The 17,355-nt window shown below is 47.4% G+C and overlaps 1 protein-coding gene across 1 annotated transcript; it reads left to right on the top strand.

The window, feature by feature from the left end:
* The first annotated feature begins 375 nt into the window (after positions 1–375).
* GMCL1 (germ cell-less 1, spermatogenesis associated) lies at positions 376–17,045 on the top strand. The gene is made up of 14 exons (XM_056508497.1): positions 376–656; positions 1,598–1,721; positions 4,330–4,426; positions 4,753–4,850; positions 5,336–5,448; positions 5,897–5,962; positions 6,126–6,210; positions 6,388–6,478; positions 6,679–6,819; positions 10,370–10,439; positions 13,490–13,565; positions 14,281–14,426; positions 14,567–14,654; positions 15,740–17,045. Exons 1-14 carry the CDS (start codon positions 481–483, stop codon positions 15,866–15,868), a joined length of 1,500 nt encoding a protein of 499 aa, XP_056364472.1. The 5' UTR covers positions 376–480; the 3' UTR covers positions 15,869–17,045.
* The last annotated feature ends 310 nt before the right edge of the window (positions 17,046–17,355 follow it).

Here is a 17,355-nt window from a genome sequence, read left to right as displayed (position 1 = left end):
GGGAAAGTCTGGTTTTGCAAGCTGGTAGTAGATACAACTTATTTAGAAAACATAATATTCATAACAGGGGGATTTAAAACAGAATGATTTAATCATATATTTTCCTTTATCTAGTGTCATGCTTCGCTTCAGTCCTAAGTATTCTGGTTTATACAAACCTCAATACTTCTATGATTAACACGAATCTTTTATCAATTATCACAAGAGCAATTTAAGAACAAAGCCCTGTTTACTATTTACATATATATATTGGTTATGATTAAGAAAAGCAATGCAGGAGTCAATTCAAACCGTTAAAATCGTTACGACGCCGTCTCGCTCGCGGCGCAGGAGAAGCGCCCGCCGCGCCAGGCCGGGCCCGCCCGCGCAGGCGCGGAGCTGCGGGGCCGCGGCCGCCGCCGGCCGGGCTGAGGCGCCGCTGCCGCTCCGGCCCCGCTCCGGCCCCGCTCCGCTCCGGCCCCATGAGGCGGCCGAGCGGCCATGGGCTCGCTGGGCAGCCGCGTGCTGCGGCGGAAGGCCGGGCTGCCGCGGGGCGAGGCGGCGGCCGCGGGCAAGGGCGGCAAGAGGAAGCGCAGCGGGGCCGAGGGAACGGGCGACAGCGACAGCGACGGCGAGGCCGAGCGGGAGGAGCGGCTGCTGCACCTCCGGGGCCGCAGGTCTGAGGGCGGCTGAGGGACGGGCGGCGGGACCGCCGGCTCTGAGGGGGCCGCCGGTGCTAGGGAAGCGCTGGGGCGGGCAGAGGGGCCGGGGGGATGCAGGGCCGGGCCGGGGGATGCAGGGCCGGGGGATGCAGGGCCGGGGGATGCAGGGCCGGGGGATGCAGGGCAGGGGGGATGCAGTGCCGGGCTGAGGGATTCTGGGCAGGGCCGGAGGGATGCAGTGCCGGGCTGAGGCGGGCAGAGGGGCCGGGGGGATGCAGGGCCGGGCCGGGGGATGCAGGGCCGGGCCGGGGGATGCAGGGCCGGGGGATGCAGGACCGGGGGATGCAGGGCCGGGCCGGGGGATGCAGGGCCGGGGGATGCAGGGCCGGGGGATGCAGGGCCGGGGGATGCAGGGCCGGGGGATGCAGGGCCGGGGGATGCAGGACCGGGGGATGCAGGGCCGGGCCGGGGGATGCAGGGCCGGGCCGGGGGATGCAGGGCCGGGCCGGGGGGATGCAGGGCCGGGGGATGCAGGGCCGGGCCGGGGGATGCAGGGCCGGGCCCGGGGGATGCGGGCCCGGGGGATGCAGGACCGGGGGATGCAGGGCCGGGCCGGGGGGATGCGGGGCCGGGGGATGCAGGACCGGGCTGAGGGATTCTGGGCAGGGCCGGGGGGATGCAGTGCCGGGCTGAGGCGGGCGGGCAGAGGGGCCGGGGGATGCAGGGCCGGGCAGGGGGATGCAGGGCCGGGCTGAGGCGAGCAGAGGGGCCAGGGGGTGACTCAGGAAAGGCCCCGGCAGCAGCGGCGGGCATGGGGAAGCAGTGCTGGCACGGAGGGAAGCGTGCAGGGCAGGACGAACCCCCCCGAGGCCTTGAGACCAGCTGTTGTCGCTGTAATGGGAGAATTTCATGGAGTGCTTCTCACTGTTTATGGTTTGTTGTTTTGTTTTTGCTAGGAAAAAATTGAAAAGCACGTCGAAATATATTTATCAGACGCTGTTTTTGAATGGGGAGAACAGTGACATCAAAATTTGTGCTCTGGGAGAGGAATGGAACTTGCACAAGATTTATTTGTGTCAGGTAAGTGACTCCTTTCAAACTCCCAGTAGGAGTTGTGTTTTCAATAAAAGGATGTCTGAGAACTGTGAAGTATGACTGGAGGTCTTTCCTTTTTTTTCCGCCTCCTATTTAGGACTTTCACTCTTTTTGTAGATGCAAACAGTTTGCCAACTCCTGTTAGCAGTGTTGGGAAGCAGAGCTGTATATTCATGTTTGAAAAATTTCTTTGCTTCTCTCTCTTACTGCTTAATTTTTTAAAAATTTTGTTTAATTTATTTTATTTTTAAATCATGGTGCATCCTCTGTGAAACAGTTCTGACAGTTGTCTTTGATGTCCTGAGAAGATGTTCTTGTTTGCTGAGCTAGTGGCTGAGAGACTCCTGTGATGTGAATATTCTTGCAGGGCAAAGGAGGCACTTCCAGAAGGGATTTGTAAGCCTGTGGTGCCCCAGTCCAGTTTTACTGCCCACTGGACGTGTGTGCAGAGACCTGCAGGGAAACGGCTGGTGCTGGCTCTCTGTAGGTGCTACTGATTGTTACAGGCCTTCACAAAAGGATTCCTTGCAGCTCCCCTGCTGCTGCAGGAGAAATGTTTTCTCAGGAACTCTGAAAAGGAGTAAACCTTAGTTCATACGTCCAAAAACGATGCTGTTTCCACAAACATTTTCTGTTGGGCTTGTGTTCAGGTGGAGTCCTTTGTGTCTGTGTTTTGGGAGTGCAGAGATGCTGTTGGCTTCACTGTCTGTTCTGTGTCACTGCTGCTGTGGCAGAAGCAGGAGGAGCTGTGACTGTGCTCTGAAACACCAAAGTCACTTGTGCCCTTGTGTTTCAGGGGTTCTGGCTGTGGCAGGGATTGGTGTGAAGCCTCCAGGTGCTGTACCTGGACAGGAGGGCATTTGTCAGCTGCAGTGGGAGCTAGAGCAGGGTGTGACCCGGTGGCACTGGGAGGTGCTCTGCACGTGGCTGCAGTTGCTCTGGTGCAACAAGTGACAGGAAGAGCAAATTCTGGGGTTTTTTGTGACTTTGCTGTGTCAGTGCCCAAATTCCAGAGCACCTTCAGCATGGTCCCAGCAAGGGAAGTGTTTCATTGCTTTCTTGTAGGAAAAAGCCTTTTTATCTGAAGGCAAGAGGGTCCTTTGTGTGAGGCAGAGCAGGAGCAGTGGCACTGAGGGGCTGTGGGCTGTGTGGCAGCAGCAGAGCTGGCAGGGCTGGGTTGTGCAGGGCGGGCACAGCACTGCTGTGGCCTCAGGGTGCTGCTGTTTCCTGTCACTGTGGCTCTGTGGTTGCTGTATCTCAGGTCGGTGGAGCTGCTCCTGAGAGCTTAGCGTGGGGTTGGCTGTGGAATCCCTTCTGCAGCTGTTCAGAGGGGTTTGAAAGTTGTGACCTTGTCTGTGGAGGCCTTGTAGGAGTGGTGTTCTTGGGACAGGAGCTTTGGGGATGAATTCACCATTCTCCTCAGGCAGGTTCTGTGTCAGGGCACACTCCTGCATTGCAGTTATGGTACTGTAGGTAGTGTTTGAGTTAGGAATAACTCCATGTAAATGACTCTTGATACCATTCTGACTGCTCTGTGCCCCTGAGCAGACTCAGCCTGGCTGTTTCTGCTCCCCTGTCTCTCCACACACTGCCTTGAGTTCTGTGAAGGACAGTCAGGACTGCCTGGTCACAGCAGCTCTGAGAAATGGGGGATTTCTTTTTCATGATGCTGCTACAAAAGTGATAAATCCTTATAAAACTCTGTGGCAAAGCTGAGGCAGCCTCATGAGGAGGACAAAGATGAGTGAGGTCCTGGGTTTAATAGGAACATGTTGTATGTTTCAGAGTTAGGGATATGCTGAGGGTACAGAAATATTGACCTGATCAAATGAAATCAAAATTGATTTTGTGTTATTTGCTGCCCTGAGCTGAAATGCTGAGGGAAGAGGTCAGGGAATGTGGTGCTGTACAAATAGACTTTATTCTTTTGATCTCTCAGGTAAACTTCATTGATAGCATCTCATAATGGGCACATCTGCTGGGAAGGAAAATCAGGATCCCTAGTAGAGCATTACCTTTCCCTTCCTTTGGATGGAAACCTCAAATTCTAGTTTTATGTGCTTTTCACTTAATAATGAAAGGTATATTGCCGTAAATGGTGTGTGTGTCTGTGTCCTTGGTATGAGGCTGCAGCCTTGTACAATAATTTATATGTCTTGCATGCCTTTTTTTTTTCTTTTTTTTTTTTTTTTTTACCCTCATTCCCCAAACTGGCATTCCCTAATGCCTGCAGGATTTATTGTTTGCCATTAACCTTAAGGACTTAGTTCTTGGACTAATTCTGTCCCCACTGGTGATGTGGTTTGTGGGAAAAGAGCTTGTGTAGCTTTTCTGGCCTTTTAAAACTCTTCCGTTACTCTGGTTACACACATGTAGCCCAAGTTTTCCTGTGGGCATTTTGATTGTCAGAAACAGCAACTACAATCAGCCCCTAAAGTCTGTCAGAATGTTTTATCTTGTGAAAGTTCCCTTAATATATCTTGTTCTGCATAAAGGTAATTATTAACCATGTTTGATTCCATGTGCTGCTTTTGGCAGTTTTAAGTGGGATGAAATGTCTTAGTTGAGTTCTTTTCTCTCTTCCTTCATACAGTCAGGCTACTTTTCCAGTATGTTCAGTGGCTCTTGGAAAGAATCCAGCATGAATGTCATAGAGCTGGAGATTCCTGATCAAAATATTGATGTAGAAGGTAAGTGGGAGCCTTTTACTTTAACCAAACCCTGAAGGGAGAGGTTAAGTTAAACCTCATGATATTCAGAGAAGGCTCATGAGGTTCAGCTCTTTTTTTTGTGCAGTTTTTCAGCTCTTGGGGATGCTGAGGAGTTTGTTTAAATCATGGGAACTTAGTAAAGGATGGGTTCCTGGCCCGTGTTTTGTGTCTGGTCAGGTGCTCTAGGTGAAGAGCCAGCACTGAGACCATAGAGAAGGTGTGCAGTGAGGGGTTTGGTTGTGTTCAAGGACTCTGCTGCCCCGTGCTCGGGGCTGTGTCTGTGTTTGACTGCTGTTCCCTTGCAGCCCTGCAGGTGGCGTTTGGCTCGCTCTACAGGGATGATGTGCTGATCAACCCCAGCCGCGTGGTCGCCCTGCTGGCAGCAGCCTGCATGCTGCAGCTTGTGAGTCACAATGCCCCTGCTCCTGTCTGTACCTGAAAGAAGCACAGCAGTTCCGAGTATCCTCGCCCACCTGGCTGTTTGCATCCAGAGAAATGAATCAGCTTTTCAGGCTAGCTGGGGAAAAAGCCAAGCACAATGCAGTGGGTTCATTGAAAAATGCTGTGACTAAGATTGAGGTGTGAGATTAAGTGATTTGAGCATGATATCTAAAAATAGATTAAATAGGTTTTGGAGCTCACTTGCTCTACCCTGAAGGCATTCAGTACCCCTTTCTTTCATGGGAAGTATTCTTAAGGAACATCCTTGTTTCTGAGGAATGATGATTTAAATGTTTTGAACAGCATAGCATAAGTTGCTGCAGCCTGTGGGCCTTTGGGGATGGTTCAGGCATGCAAATCTGGGTGAACAGCACAGTTCACAGTGTCTGACACTTCCTGTTGGGAAATGCACACTGAGAACATTTGTGTGTTTTTTCCTCCCTGCAGGATGGTTTAATCCAGCAATGTGGTGAAACAATGAAGGAAACCATCACTGCCCAAACTGTGTGTGGTTATTACAATTCTGCAGGGACGTATGGGCTGGACTCCGTGAAGAAAAAGTAAGAATTACTGTCTCCAAGCTGCTTTGGACATTGCCAGTTAACAGTGAATTTACACACAGTACCATAATGACCAGTTTAATTGTCTTAGTATTTTTTTAGAATAGAATCATAGAACACCAAGGTTGGAAGAGACCTGTAAGATAATCCATTCCAAGCACTACCACTAAAACCACTAAACCACATAATCCAGAGCCAGATCCAGACACCTCCAGGGGTAGTGATTCTACCACATTACTGGGCAATCTGTTCCAATGCCTGACCACTGGAATGGGAAAAAAAAATCAAGTACCTAATCTGAATTGATTGAGTCTGTCCAAATCCCTCTGCAGAACCCTTCTGCCCTCCAGCAGATCCACAGTCCCACCCAGCTGCGTGTTGTCTGCAAATCCTACTATTGACGTAGAGAGGGAACAAGCAGAGTCCTAATTCCTTGCTTTCCATGCAGGTGCCTTGAGTGGCTCTTGAACAATCTGATGACTCACCAGAGTGTTGGACTCTTCAAGGAACTCAGGTACTGGGGCAGCACTTCCCTTGCAGGGATGAAGGACAGTCCCTTCCCAACTCTGGAGCTCACTGCAGATCACTTCCTGAGCTCTTGCTAGTTGCTTGTTCCCTACCTCCCCTTCTTTTTCTCTTTTCTGTCTCACTGACCTGTTACGATTGCTTTTTTCCAGCATAAACCTCATGAAGCAGCTGATCAGCTCCTCCAACCTGTTTGTGCTGCAGGTGGAAATGGATGTGTACACTGCTCTCAAAAAGGTACTTGCCTGGGGCTCAATGCAGTGCAACCTTTGTGGGATTGACTGAAAGTGTTTCATGGAGTAGCAGAACTTTTATAGAAATGAATGCAGTGTGGAAATGTCTCTTATTAACCTGCAGATTACTTACCTGAAACCTTCTTCAACTGACTCACTAAAATTTATTTGTTTTGCCCAGTGGATGTTCCTTCAGCTTGTGCCTTCTTGGAATGGGTCTTTCAAGCAGGTGTTAACTGAAGCTGATGCCTGGTTTGCTGAGCGCAGGAGAGGTAGGGAGAATTGGCCAGGCCTTGGTTTGGGGTTTGAACACGAGTCATTTTAGTGGCAAAAGCCATTAAATAACCATAATAAAATAAAAGCCATTAAATGCTCATAATGACTTTCTCTAATCAATAAGAAAAAGTCCAGTATAAATAGGTCTGGAAGATATTTAGGGAGGCACAAATAAGGTGGGTGCTGTGTGTTGCAGAGTTTGGGGGTGACATTGCTTTCCTGGAGTCGGCGCAGGGGAACGCCTTCCTGCCTGTGTTTGCACACCTGAGGCTGCAGTACATCATCAGTGACCTGGCCTCAGCCAGAATCGTGGAGAGAGATGGCCTGCTGCCCTCAGGTGAGTGAGTGAGTGCTGGGCACAGCTGAGGCCTCACCTTGGTTCCTGCCTTCAGTTTCTTCACCCCAGGAGAGACTGGGAGCTGCTGGAGCGTGTCCCAAGAGGGACAGAGCTGGGGAAGGGTCTGGAGCACGAGTCTGATGAGGAGCAGCTGAGGGAGCTGCAGAACAGGAGGCTCAGGGGGAACCTTGTCACTCTCTACAGCTCCTGACAGGAGGGTCCAGCCAGGGGGTCAGGCTCTGCTCTCAGGGAACAGGAGCAGGACAAGGAGGAACAGTCTCAAGGGAGGTTCAGGTTGGATACTGGGAAAATTCATTCTGTCCTGGAACGAGTTGTCCAGCTCTGGCACAGCTACCCAGGGCAGGGGTGGAGTCCCCATCCCTGGGGGGCTTTAACAGGTTGTGTGGATGTGGCACCTGGGGCCATGGGTTAGTGGTGGCCTTGGCAGTGCAGGGAGAGCAGTTGGGCTCAGTGACTTCAGAGGACTTTCCCAGCTCAAATCATTCCGTGGTTCTTCTTGGTCACGTTGTGTGTGCCTTCCCCAGCCTGTGCTGCCCTAGAGTGATTGGGAAGATCTCAGTGTGCTTACTTCTCTTGCCACTCACATGTTTATCTCCAGCATCGGGTTTGTGGTTGAAGATTCAGCAGAAGCTGAGTATGAAAATTACAGGCATAAAATTCTGCAAAGGCACTCATATAGGTGTCATCACCATGTGATAAGCATTCTGCTCATCTGTCAAGTTGTCAAAATGCTTTACAATAGATACAGTACTTTATCAATGTCTAAATGGTCCCAGGGGCCCGGATAAACAGAAAATCCCTTACTTTATGGGAGAGTAAAACTTGGTGAGACTCAACTGTTTTCTAGACATTTGTTTCTAAAAAGAGCTAAATAGCTTTTGATAGGATTTGTAATCAAATCCTAAAATTGAAATGAAAAGCACAAGATGCCATGAACTCTTCTTCCCTCTTCCAAAACAAATGTTATTTACTAATAGAGATTTAGCATGATTCAGAGCAGAGAGGATATTCAAGTAATCCACTCCTGTTCATTTGTCTGCATTTTGACTTCTATAAAGCACATCCTCCTCCTAGGGCCTGGTGCTTTTTGAAGCTCAGAGTGGGAAATGCCATTTCATATTATTAGAGATATTGATGCTAACATCCCAGTATCACTGGAAAATGAAAAGCTCCTTCTCATCCTGCTGCTGTTGTCTGATAGCATTTTGTTATGCATAAAAATCCCAGAAGAGCAGGTTTCAGCTTTGATGTGTGATGTATTTCATGCTTAAGTGATGTATAAAGTAAATATAATCCATCTCACTTCAGGGTGATACTGGTACAGACTAGGCAAAGTGCAAAGGTTATTATACTAATAACTTTGGGTGAATGGCTATTTAGATCTGTAATGGTGACACAGGAGAGCAGTGGATTTGTATCCCTGTGAAGTGGCTTTGTCAGTCAGTCAGTAAGATGTTGCAAACCAGAAATTTTCTGGAGCTGCTTTTGATTTTTCTCCTGCTACTGTCTGCTGTTAACACAGTGTGATGTGCAGCCTTTTCATAGTGCTCTTTGGTGGGTAAATGTTGTGTCTGTTCTCAAACCCCCAAGCCTTTACCTGTGGCCGTCAAAGGAAGAATTGTTCTGAGATTGTTGCATCTTTGAGACTGATTTCCTTGTGCTCATTGAAAAAGTGAAATTTGTGCATAGCACAGAAGTGCTGGCTCTGCAGGGAGGCAGTCCCTGAGCCACTGTGAGCACTGTGGTGGCTGGGTGGCACTGTGGTGCAGGGAAAGGGAGCACAGGGAAAGGGAACACAGGGCAGCTGGGTGGCACTGTGGTGCAGAGAAAAGGACACAGGGCAGCTGGGTGGCACTGTGGTGCAGGGAAAGGGGATACAGGACAGATGGGTGGCACTGTGGTGCAGGGAAAGGGAACATGGGGAAAGGGTACACAGGGCACTGTGGTGCACGTACAGGTGACACAGGGCATTGTGGTGCAGGGACACAGGACACTGTGGTGCAGGGACACAGGACACTGGTGCAGGGATAAGGACACAGGGCCACGTTCTGCGTGCAGGAGGAGGATCTGTGTGTTGGGAAGAGTTCACAAGGAGCTTGAGATAAATCCTGGGCTGTACTTTGGAACAGGCTGTTGGCTGCCAGCATTCAGTATTTGAGGGGATGCTTCGTACCTGAGAGGTTGCAGACAGGGCCATTGCTGGGTAGTTGTGTTTTGCTGGAAGCCTTTTAGATCATTCCAGATGAAGTTGTTCTCAAGGAGGTAGAGAAGCAAATCACACTGAGTAGTTAAAAGTAGTACTATGATTATTTATTTATTTATTTATTATTTTTATACTCTATGTGTCTGTGTTAGGAGTTCACAGCAGTCTGATCTTTGTGCAGAAAAGGTGCAAGAGAGAGGAATACATAATGTGTCTGTGTGAGCAGTGTTTGTTGTTCTGTTTTACTTGGTGGCTAACGAGCATTTCCTTAGCTGTGTTTTCCCTCTTCATAAATCAGCAGATTAATTGCAGCTGAAATGTGAGGTAGGAAATAGATACATGCAGTACACAAATAGAGAAGATGCTCTCCTTTTTCCTTGCCTTCTAGCACATCCATTCTCTGTTCCTTACCTGTATATATTGCCTTAATTCATGTTTTATTTTCTGATGTCCTTTGGTTGATTCCCAGTTTGCTCCTATCACAGTCTGTACTTTTGCTCTAGAGTCAGTGGGACAAAGGCTGGTTTCAAGTTTGCCATCCATGATCTTGCCTCTCCTCCCTTCTGTCACATTCATCAGCTTCCTTGTTTTTGGTCATGTTGGCTCTCCCTGATCTCTCACCCAGCCCATTTCCCAGAGCTGGTTCTCAAATGTGACCTTGCCCTCTTGCCCCATTTGTTATCTTGACTAAGAACTTCTTACACCCCGTGCTTTCAGGATCCCTTTTGTGTAACTGCCTGACAAACTACTGAGTTTTGTTCTGTTTTATCTCTTGCTTGCAACATTAAATTAACATGGCAAATAAAATCTTTGTGTGTTCTCCAAGAAAGACATGATTTATGTTTATTCTTAGCAGGGTACAATTTCTGTTTGTTTTACCATATTTGTGTTAAGTCACTGTTTTCTTTTATCCCTTTATTTTGTTTTCTTCTTCTTTGACTTACGTAGAATTCCTCTGGGGATTCAGAGAGCAGCACCTTCTCCCAAGAGCTTGTTAACGAGCTCCTTGGCTGAACAGAGCTTTGTGTGCTGAGAAAATGGGGAGTTGCATCACTTGTGGCAGCAGTGGGTGTTTGAGGAGATGAACATAGTCTGGAGTGACTGCCTGTTAGTTGTGGATGTTAATCCCTTCCCCTGTGGTTGAGGCTGGGGGCTGAAGACCACAGGGAGTTATCAGGGGTTGGGTTGTGTATACTGTCCAGTTCATAAGTGTAACTTCATTATTTCAGTGTAATTTTATTTCTCTATTTCGAATGTATATGACCATTCCCAGCTCCAAAGACAACACCAAGCTCATTTTTTTTTTTTTTTAATTTTTATTTTTAGAATGGCTGTCCTCTGTTTACAAACAGCAGTGGTTTGCCATGCTCAGAGCAGAACAAGACAATGATACTGGGTAGGTATATTACAGGCTTTATTTCTTTCTTAAATTAGAAATCTTCCTCTCATAGAAATTCTGACATGAATAATTCTGGAGTTTATATTAAAAGGAGGGAGGGAAGCATACTTCTTTTTTTGTGGGGGGAGAAGCATACTTCAGTGCTTTTGAAGTATGTATTTTGATGTAAGTCAGTATTTTGAAGTCTGCTGATATCTGTGGAGCTCTGTTCCTTGGGCTGGCTGGTCTCCCATCCCTCAACCAGTAGAACTCAGGAAAACTGTTCTTATGGGATCAGAGGGAAATGTTGGATGGGGAAACAAGTTCTTTATTTTCCTTTATGTCAGTTAATGCTTCTCTCTAGTACTTCACCTGGAAATTTGTGTTGAGGCTGTGGAAGGGTAATTTCTGAGCCTTCTATGTTAAGGATACTTTTGCCATCAAACTGTTTCTCTTCCTTCTGCTCTCTCTTGACCTGGCAGTGAGCCAGGTCCCTGATTTAATACCAAAGCTATGGCAAGATGTAGCTGGAGGAGTTGGTCTTGCCTTTGTATTCTCTCCTGGCTCCTAGAGTGCTTTGTGGAGAAAAAAAGCCAAGTCAGACAGCTGCAGGATGCCTGTTACCTCCCCAAACCCAGCAGACTGACCTGCTCCTTTGTCCTGTAACCATGTCACCAGCAGGTGCTGCTGTGGGCAGGGACCCGTTGGGTTGGAACAGGAGCTTCAAAACAGCCCCAAACTCTGTCTGAAGAATAGCCAAGATCTTTAAGGTGTTCTCTTAGATAGCAGTCCTTTAGGAAGTGGTGGAGGGAAAGTGCAGAATTGTGACTCTCACATTCAATTCCTGCATATGAATTTGGGGAGGCGTGGTTTGTTTCTGATGTTTCTGTTGGTTGCTCTCTTGGGAAGGCTTTTGCAATGCTGCTGTGGCTGTATCTGAGCAGACAGATGTCACCTCCTGGCTCATGGGCAAGCAGGGTTCATAGGGAAGTGAGTCATCAGAATTCTGATATGAGATAAGACACTGTATTTGCTAATTTTGATGTATTTTGGTAGTTCAGTGCAGGGGAGCATTTGAATTGTCAGCCACTGGATACACATGCTTCTGGAAAAGTGAATTCCCACAGAGGTGCAGTGAGGATGATGAGGATCATCCAGCTTGGAAAAGAGCAGCTTTCATATTCAGCTACAGCTGAGGATTTCAGTGGCTCTTGAAATGGACAGAGTATTTTTCCCCATTTTTCTTGCTTGTCTAGTTTTCTCTTTTGTAGTGTGGTTTGATTATTTCCTTTTAAGACAGTGAAAACCAAAAGTCTTAACTTTAGAAGGGCACACATTCAGCTGTTCCTTTGTGTTAGTGCAAATGTTTTGGCCATTTGACCAACATGTAGCTGCAGGAAAAGAATTCAGGTTTTATAAGCCCATGGTTTATTCAGCTCTGCTGCTCTTCCTCTCACACCTACTGCCCGTGTCAGTATCAAACACATGTTTTCCCTCAGGGGTAAGGAAGCAGATTTGGGAATCAGAGCAAGACATGAATCTGACTCCTCCAAGCTGAAGTAAGGCTCTATTTCCATATCCCACCTGGTGCAGGGCATAATTGCACCTGATTATTCCAGCACTGCCAGCATGGCAATGGCACTGCTTGGAAACTGTGATGTGGTTTGTCATGGTAACTTTATAGAGGGGAGGAGAAGAAAATGTTTCCCTTCTACTTTGAGTTTGCATTTAAAAGGATTAAACATCTTATTCACTTTTCAGAATTGGAGAATTTTTTAGTGTTAGCAGTGGAGTTTGTGGCTTTGAACTGTAGCTGCTTAGAGTTTACATGTTGTGTTAAAGTGGATCACTTTTTTTAAAATTAAACATGTGTTTTGTGGCAGAAGCCAGACAGGTCTTTGAAGTCTGGGACTGGAATCACTTCTGCTCTTAGCAGTCTCTGGCAGTGTGTAAGAAGGAAGCAGAATAACTCCACTGTTCACTGTGTGGCAGCTTGTGGAAGTGGTTAAAGCTGAAGTTCTGCATTGTCTGAGGCTGCTCAAGGGATGGAGAGAGGAATGTTAATGTCAGTCTGAGCATTATGAACTAATGTTTGTGAAATTTGTCACTAATTAAACAGAAATAAATCCTTTATCACCATTACTGCATTTAAGTCAGCCACAAAACCAGTTCAGCTGGAAGATGTGGAAAAGCACAGGAGAGGTTCCTGGGTGAATTTGTTCAAGTGTGATGAGTTTGTATGCATAACCTGTTGATGTCACTGGGATTAATAAAGTTCAGTACCAGCCCTCAGCCTGGTGTAACTTGAACACTTTCTGACAGTGGGTGTTGGGTTAATGATGTGTGGTGTGAGGAGCACACTTCTGGAAAGCCAAGGCTGATCCCGCTCGTGCTGGCTCTGCGAGGCTGTTCTGCGTGGTGGGCACAGGGGAACTGCTGGGTGAAAGGAGCTGGTTTTGCTGTGGGATGACACAGCTGAGGGCTCTTGCATCTCAGGAGCTCTGAGAGGCTCTGGCACTTCATGAGCACTGAGGGGAAGTGGTTTTTTTTTTAGCTGAGTTGCATAACCAGCCCCTTGAGAAACCTCTCCCAGTGTCTCGTGGCTGCTGCTTCATAGCACTGCTGTAGTGCAGAGCCCTGCAGGTGTGCCCCAGCACTTGTCTCTGGTTGTGCCTGAGAAGTCAGCCTGCTGAGTTTAAAAAAACACTTGGTTTTTTGCAAGGCTGGTAGAATGTATTTCACTTGCAACAACTATTATTTTGTTACCTGGAAAAGTTCTTTTGTAGAAGTCCTGCCTAACTTAGGTGTCCCAACCTAGTTTGTATTGCAGTTTTGTAGTGTAGGTGGATGTTTATGGGACAGTTTGGGATGGAAGAGGCTCTGGGAACTCATTCAGTCACGTCTCTGCTCAAAGAAGGGTCACTTGTTGGTCCCTTCCAGCTGAGGGTATTCCATGATTGTGTGGTCAGACAAGTTTACTCCAGTCCTTTCATCTTCCCCACATTAAGGTATCATACAAAGCTGTTGAAGTGTCCTTAAAGATGGCTGGTTTGTTTGATTTTTTTCAGGCCTCAGGAAATCAATAAAGAGGAACTGGAAGGAAACAGCATGAGGTGTGGTCGCAAACTGGCCAAGGATGGTGATGTAAGTGTGGCATGTGGCTAGCTGCAGAGCTGGCATGGCTGAGACAAGTCAGGCATTTCCAAACCATGTAGGTGCTCATTGTCAAACTGCATCCAAAAGATGTCATGGAGAAAATTACCTTTTTTTTCTCCCCAGAGGTTTGGAAGCAGTTGTCTCTGCAAGGAGCAAGGAACTGCTGATTCATTGTGCTCTTGTGCTGTGAGACTGGGAAAACTGTTAGTCCAGGCAGTTAAACAGAACTCTGATCACTTGTGTCTTTTTCTTTTTAGCTGAAAAAGGAAGTTCTCTAGATAAAGTGTGTAACATTCAGAGCTGGAGCCCCTCTGGGTGTTTAGGTAACAGGTCTTGTGAAATAAACAGAGAACATTAATTTTTCCCGTTGAAGTCACATAACCCAAGGCTGTTGACCCCGAGGAGTGCTTTGGGCATGGCTGGGGCTCTCAGATCAGCCCCATTACCCAGTGCTGAGTGTTTGACACCACTGGTGTGGTGTGTGCTCCTGTCTGTCTGGGAGGCAGCTGGCACTCAGATGCTCTCACACAGTGCCCTGCACGCCCAGGTTGTCCCCACGGGGTTCTGTGTGCAGCCAGGTGCTGGCAGGGATCCCTGACTCCCCAGCATAGCCCAGAACTAGAACCAGGGCTGACCCCTCGGGGCTGGCGTGGCACAGCCCATCCTCAGGCTGTGTCCCCTCAGTGTCCCCTGTGTCCTGCAGTACTGCTGGCGCTGGACTGGCTTCAACTTCGGCCTGGACCTGCTGGTGACCTACACCAACCGCTACATCATCTTCAAGCGCAACACGCTGAACCAGCCGTGCAGCGGCGCCGTCAGCCTGCAGCCGTGCCGCAGCATCGCCTTCAGGTGCCAGCCCGCGGCTCTCGTGCTGCCAGCCCTGTGCCACCGAGCCAGTGACATTAGAATGTTACCCTGTGTCCTGGGGAGAAGCTCCTCGTGCTGAAAGAATACGGGAGACTGAAGTGATTTCGCTGTTGTGCCCCCAGGTTACGCCTAGCCTCCTTCGATTGCAGTGGGAAGATGATTTGCAGCAGGACAACGGGCTATCAGATCCTGACCCTGGAGAAGGACCAGGTGTGTCTGGGCTTCTGAGCTGTTGAAAGGTGGAGTTCAAGGCATGAAAAAAATGCTGAGAAGTCACAAGTGCTTTTGAAGGGATGTTGCTGTTCTAGTTGTCATTGCTTATGTGGAATCTCAGGCGTTCCTCTTAGAGGTTGTGGGTAATTAAGCTAATTTGTGAAGTGGATCTAGAGTAGGGTAAGTGTGGGTTTCATTAGTGTTGATGATATGAAAGTAGTTCCCATGTTAGTGAAATTAGTGCCTGTGGTGCTGCTGTCTGCTGCCAGTGTCACGTTCAGCTGTTCTCCCAGCCTTCCAGCATGCTGACATCACCCTTCTGCATAATATGTCCTTCAGACTCCTCATTTAGAGGCAAATTCGGAATTCAAAGATTCTCATAAACTGAGGAATTAAAAGAATGTCTACTTATTGTTTAAGGGTTGGATTTATTACTCTATTAAATTGATGAAAGCCCCAGAGAGGAGTGGAGTTTTCTTAGAGCAAATGCCCTTTTCCACCCATTGCTGATAGCAGGATTTAGTGAGGCATGTGTGGGACTTGTTAATCAAGTTTCTCAAATCCCAGCCAGCAGTGATACAAAGGTGGTGAGAACACAGAAAACCTTTCTTTGTCAGTGCCATCCTCACTGGAGGGTGACGTAAATTTCAATTGTTTTGCATCCTCATGAAGTTGAAGTTTCAATTTTGCTACCCTAAAACCAGTTCTAGAGTGGAACCAAAAAATTCCTACCCACAAACTTGAAATTTGCTTTCAAGTATAAACTGTTGTGGTATGCCTGGTTGGTGAAATCTCCTGAGACTAAAAACTGCCTTTTTCTCCCCAGCATGTTGGAGGGGAAATTTGCTCCAGCATTTCCTGTGCTGTTCCCTGTGCTGCAGAGGGCTGGGAGCTCTGGTGGGAGTGGTGGGCAGGCTGAGAATGTGACAGTGTTAGAAACTTTAGGTGAAGGTGAACTGTCTTTGCTTTAGTTTTTCCATTCTGATTTTAATGTGTAATCATTAAGACGTGCAGAATGAGTGTTTTGTCAGTGCTGTTTTCTGGTCCCCCCTCACCATGCAAATGTCCTGTATTTGCTGCAGGAGCAGATTGTGATGAATTTGGACAGCAGACTCCTGACGTTCCCCCTGTACATCTGCTGCAACTTCCTGTACACATCCCCAGAGAAGAGGGCAGACAGCGAGGCCCAGCTGGATCATTTGGAAGCCTGAGACCCCCTGGGGCCTGTGGCAGCCCCTCTCCTCCCCTGGATGCTGCTCCAAAGCTTGGACAGGCAGGCCTTACCCTGTAGCACCACCCCTAGCCCAGGCCTTAGTGCTCTCCTATGCAGCTCTGAAAAGATCAGACATTAGGTAGGCCAAAATCAGTAAGACCTTTTTAATTTTTTTTATTTTATTTCTGTTCTGCATCGTCAGGCAGTAGCCATTCCGTGTTTGAGAAGTGTTAGACTTGGGCTTTTCTGGGTGGAAACTGAGCCAAATTGGAAATAGGGCATTCATGTGGATCACAACCTAGGAATTACCTGTTGGACTCTGAGCACACATTGTAGGTTGTGTGGGCTTTGTTAGTGTAGGTCTTGGTTGTATTATTTGTTGGGTTTTTAAATAACTGATCTGTAAATATCAGATCCATATTTTGCTTTTTTTCCTGGTCCTTTTCCATTAGGGCCAAGTAATCTCTGTAAATGTGGCCTCTCAACTTTGGTTATTTAACTGCACAGCCTTTCCCACCTGCTGGTTTTAAGCCTTTTTTGCAGCTCACACACACACATTTCATTCTTGGGCTTGTTCTAACACTGCAGACAATAATTCTCTGTCTTTTAGCAAGTTAATTTACTAATAAGGATGTTCATAAATTAATTATTTTTCCATGTAGAGCAAATACTCCAATGTCCTCAACATCACTTGAGTTGTGTCAGCAGCAGCTCTCAGCTGGAGTTCTGCTGAGTGCTGACTCTACTCACACAAACCAAATACCAGTTTTTAAACATTTTCTGTGGCTTGTTTTAGCTGTTACCTTGGGAATACATCCCATGTTAGCTCAGGAACTTGTGACTTTTGAGTGCCTTTCAAGTTGTATATGTAACACCAACTTCACATCAGTTCAGCAAGGTCACAGGATCCAAAGGCAGAGCTGGGAACAAGAGATTCCTCTCCACTTGGTTTGATGGATGAGTCGTGTCATGGTACACTCTGTTCAGTCTTTGTTGGGTTTTATGTTTGTCTCCTACAATTTTGAATTCTTAACAGCAGGATTTTTTGATTCAAACTGGGAATTTTGCCTCGTCAGCCTATTTTTTTAATGTCAGAAAAATATAAAAACATTTGTACTTTATAACAAGGATAAAAATATGTTGGGCAATGTGTCAATAAATGATTTCAAGTGGAATACTTGCCCATGTCTTTCCTGCTGGGAATAGCTTTTTGTGTTGGATTCACCCTGTGGATTCATCACCTCAGTGTGATCTTGTGCTTTTTCACAGTTTTGGCAGCAGAGAGCAGAAGCATTTTCAGGTGTTCAGCTGCTGTCACAATGAATTTATTTATTGAATTAATTGTATTTAGATACTTTAGTCTGGTTTTAATTAGAAGTACCCACTCCTTAAAATTGATTCCGAGGAAAGCAACAGGGGTGCTGGCTAATGGCAGAGGGAACAGGTACCTCAAATCCAGGTGGTTTTTGCAGCACATCAGAGTCT

The sequence above is a fragment of the Oenanthe melanoleuca genome, chromosome 22, assembly GCF_029582105.1.
Source record: "Oenanthe melanoleuca isolate GR-GAL-2019-014 chromosome 22, OMel1.0, whole genome shotgun sequence".
Taxonomy (NCBI): Eukaryota; Metazoa; Chordata; class Aves; order Passeriformes; family Muscicapidae; genus Oenanthe; species Oenanthe melanoleuca.
This window is presented reverse-complemented; position numbering and strand designations above follow the sequence as displayed.

Bases quoted from the DNA above. Each gene is read 5' to 3' on its own strand.
- GMCL1 (XM_056508497.1), top strand. From the start codon at position 481: ATGGGCTCGCTGGGCAGCCGCGTGCTGCGGCGGAAGGCCGGGCTGCCG. The intron at 4,851-5,335 runs GTGAGTCACAAT...TCCTCCCTGCAG, and splicing joins CAGCCTGCATGCTGCAGCTT to GATGGTTTAATCCAGCAATG. The intron at 13,566-14,280 runs GTAAGTGTGGCA...TGTGTCCTGCAG, and splicing joins AACTGGCCAAGGATGGTGAT to TACTGCTGGCGCTGGACTGG.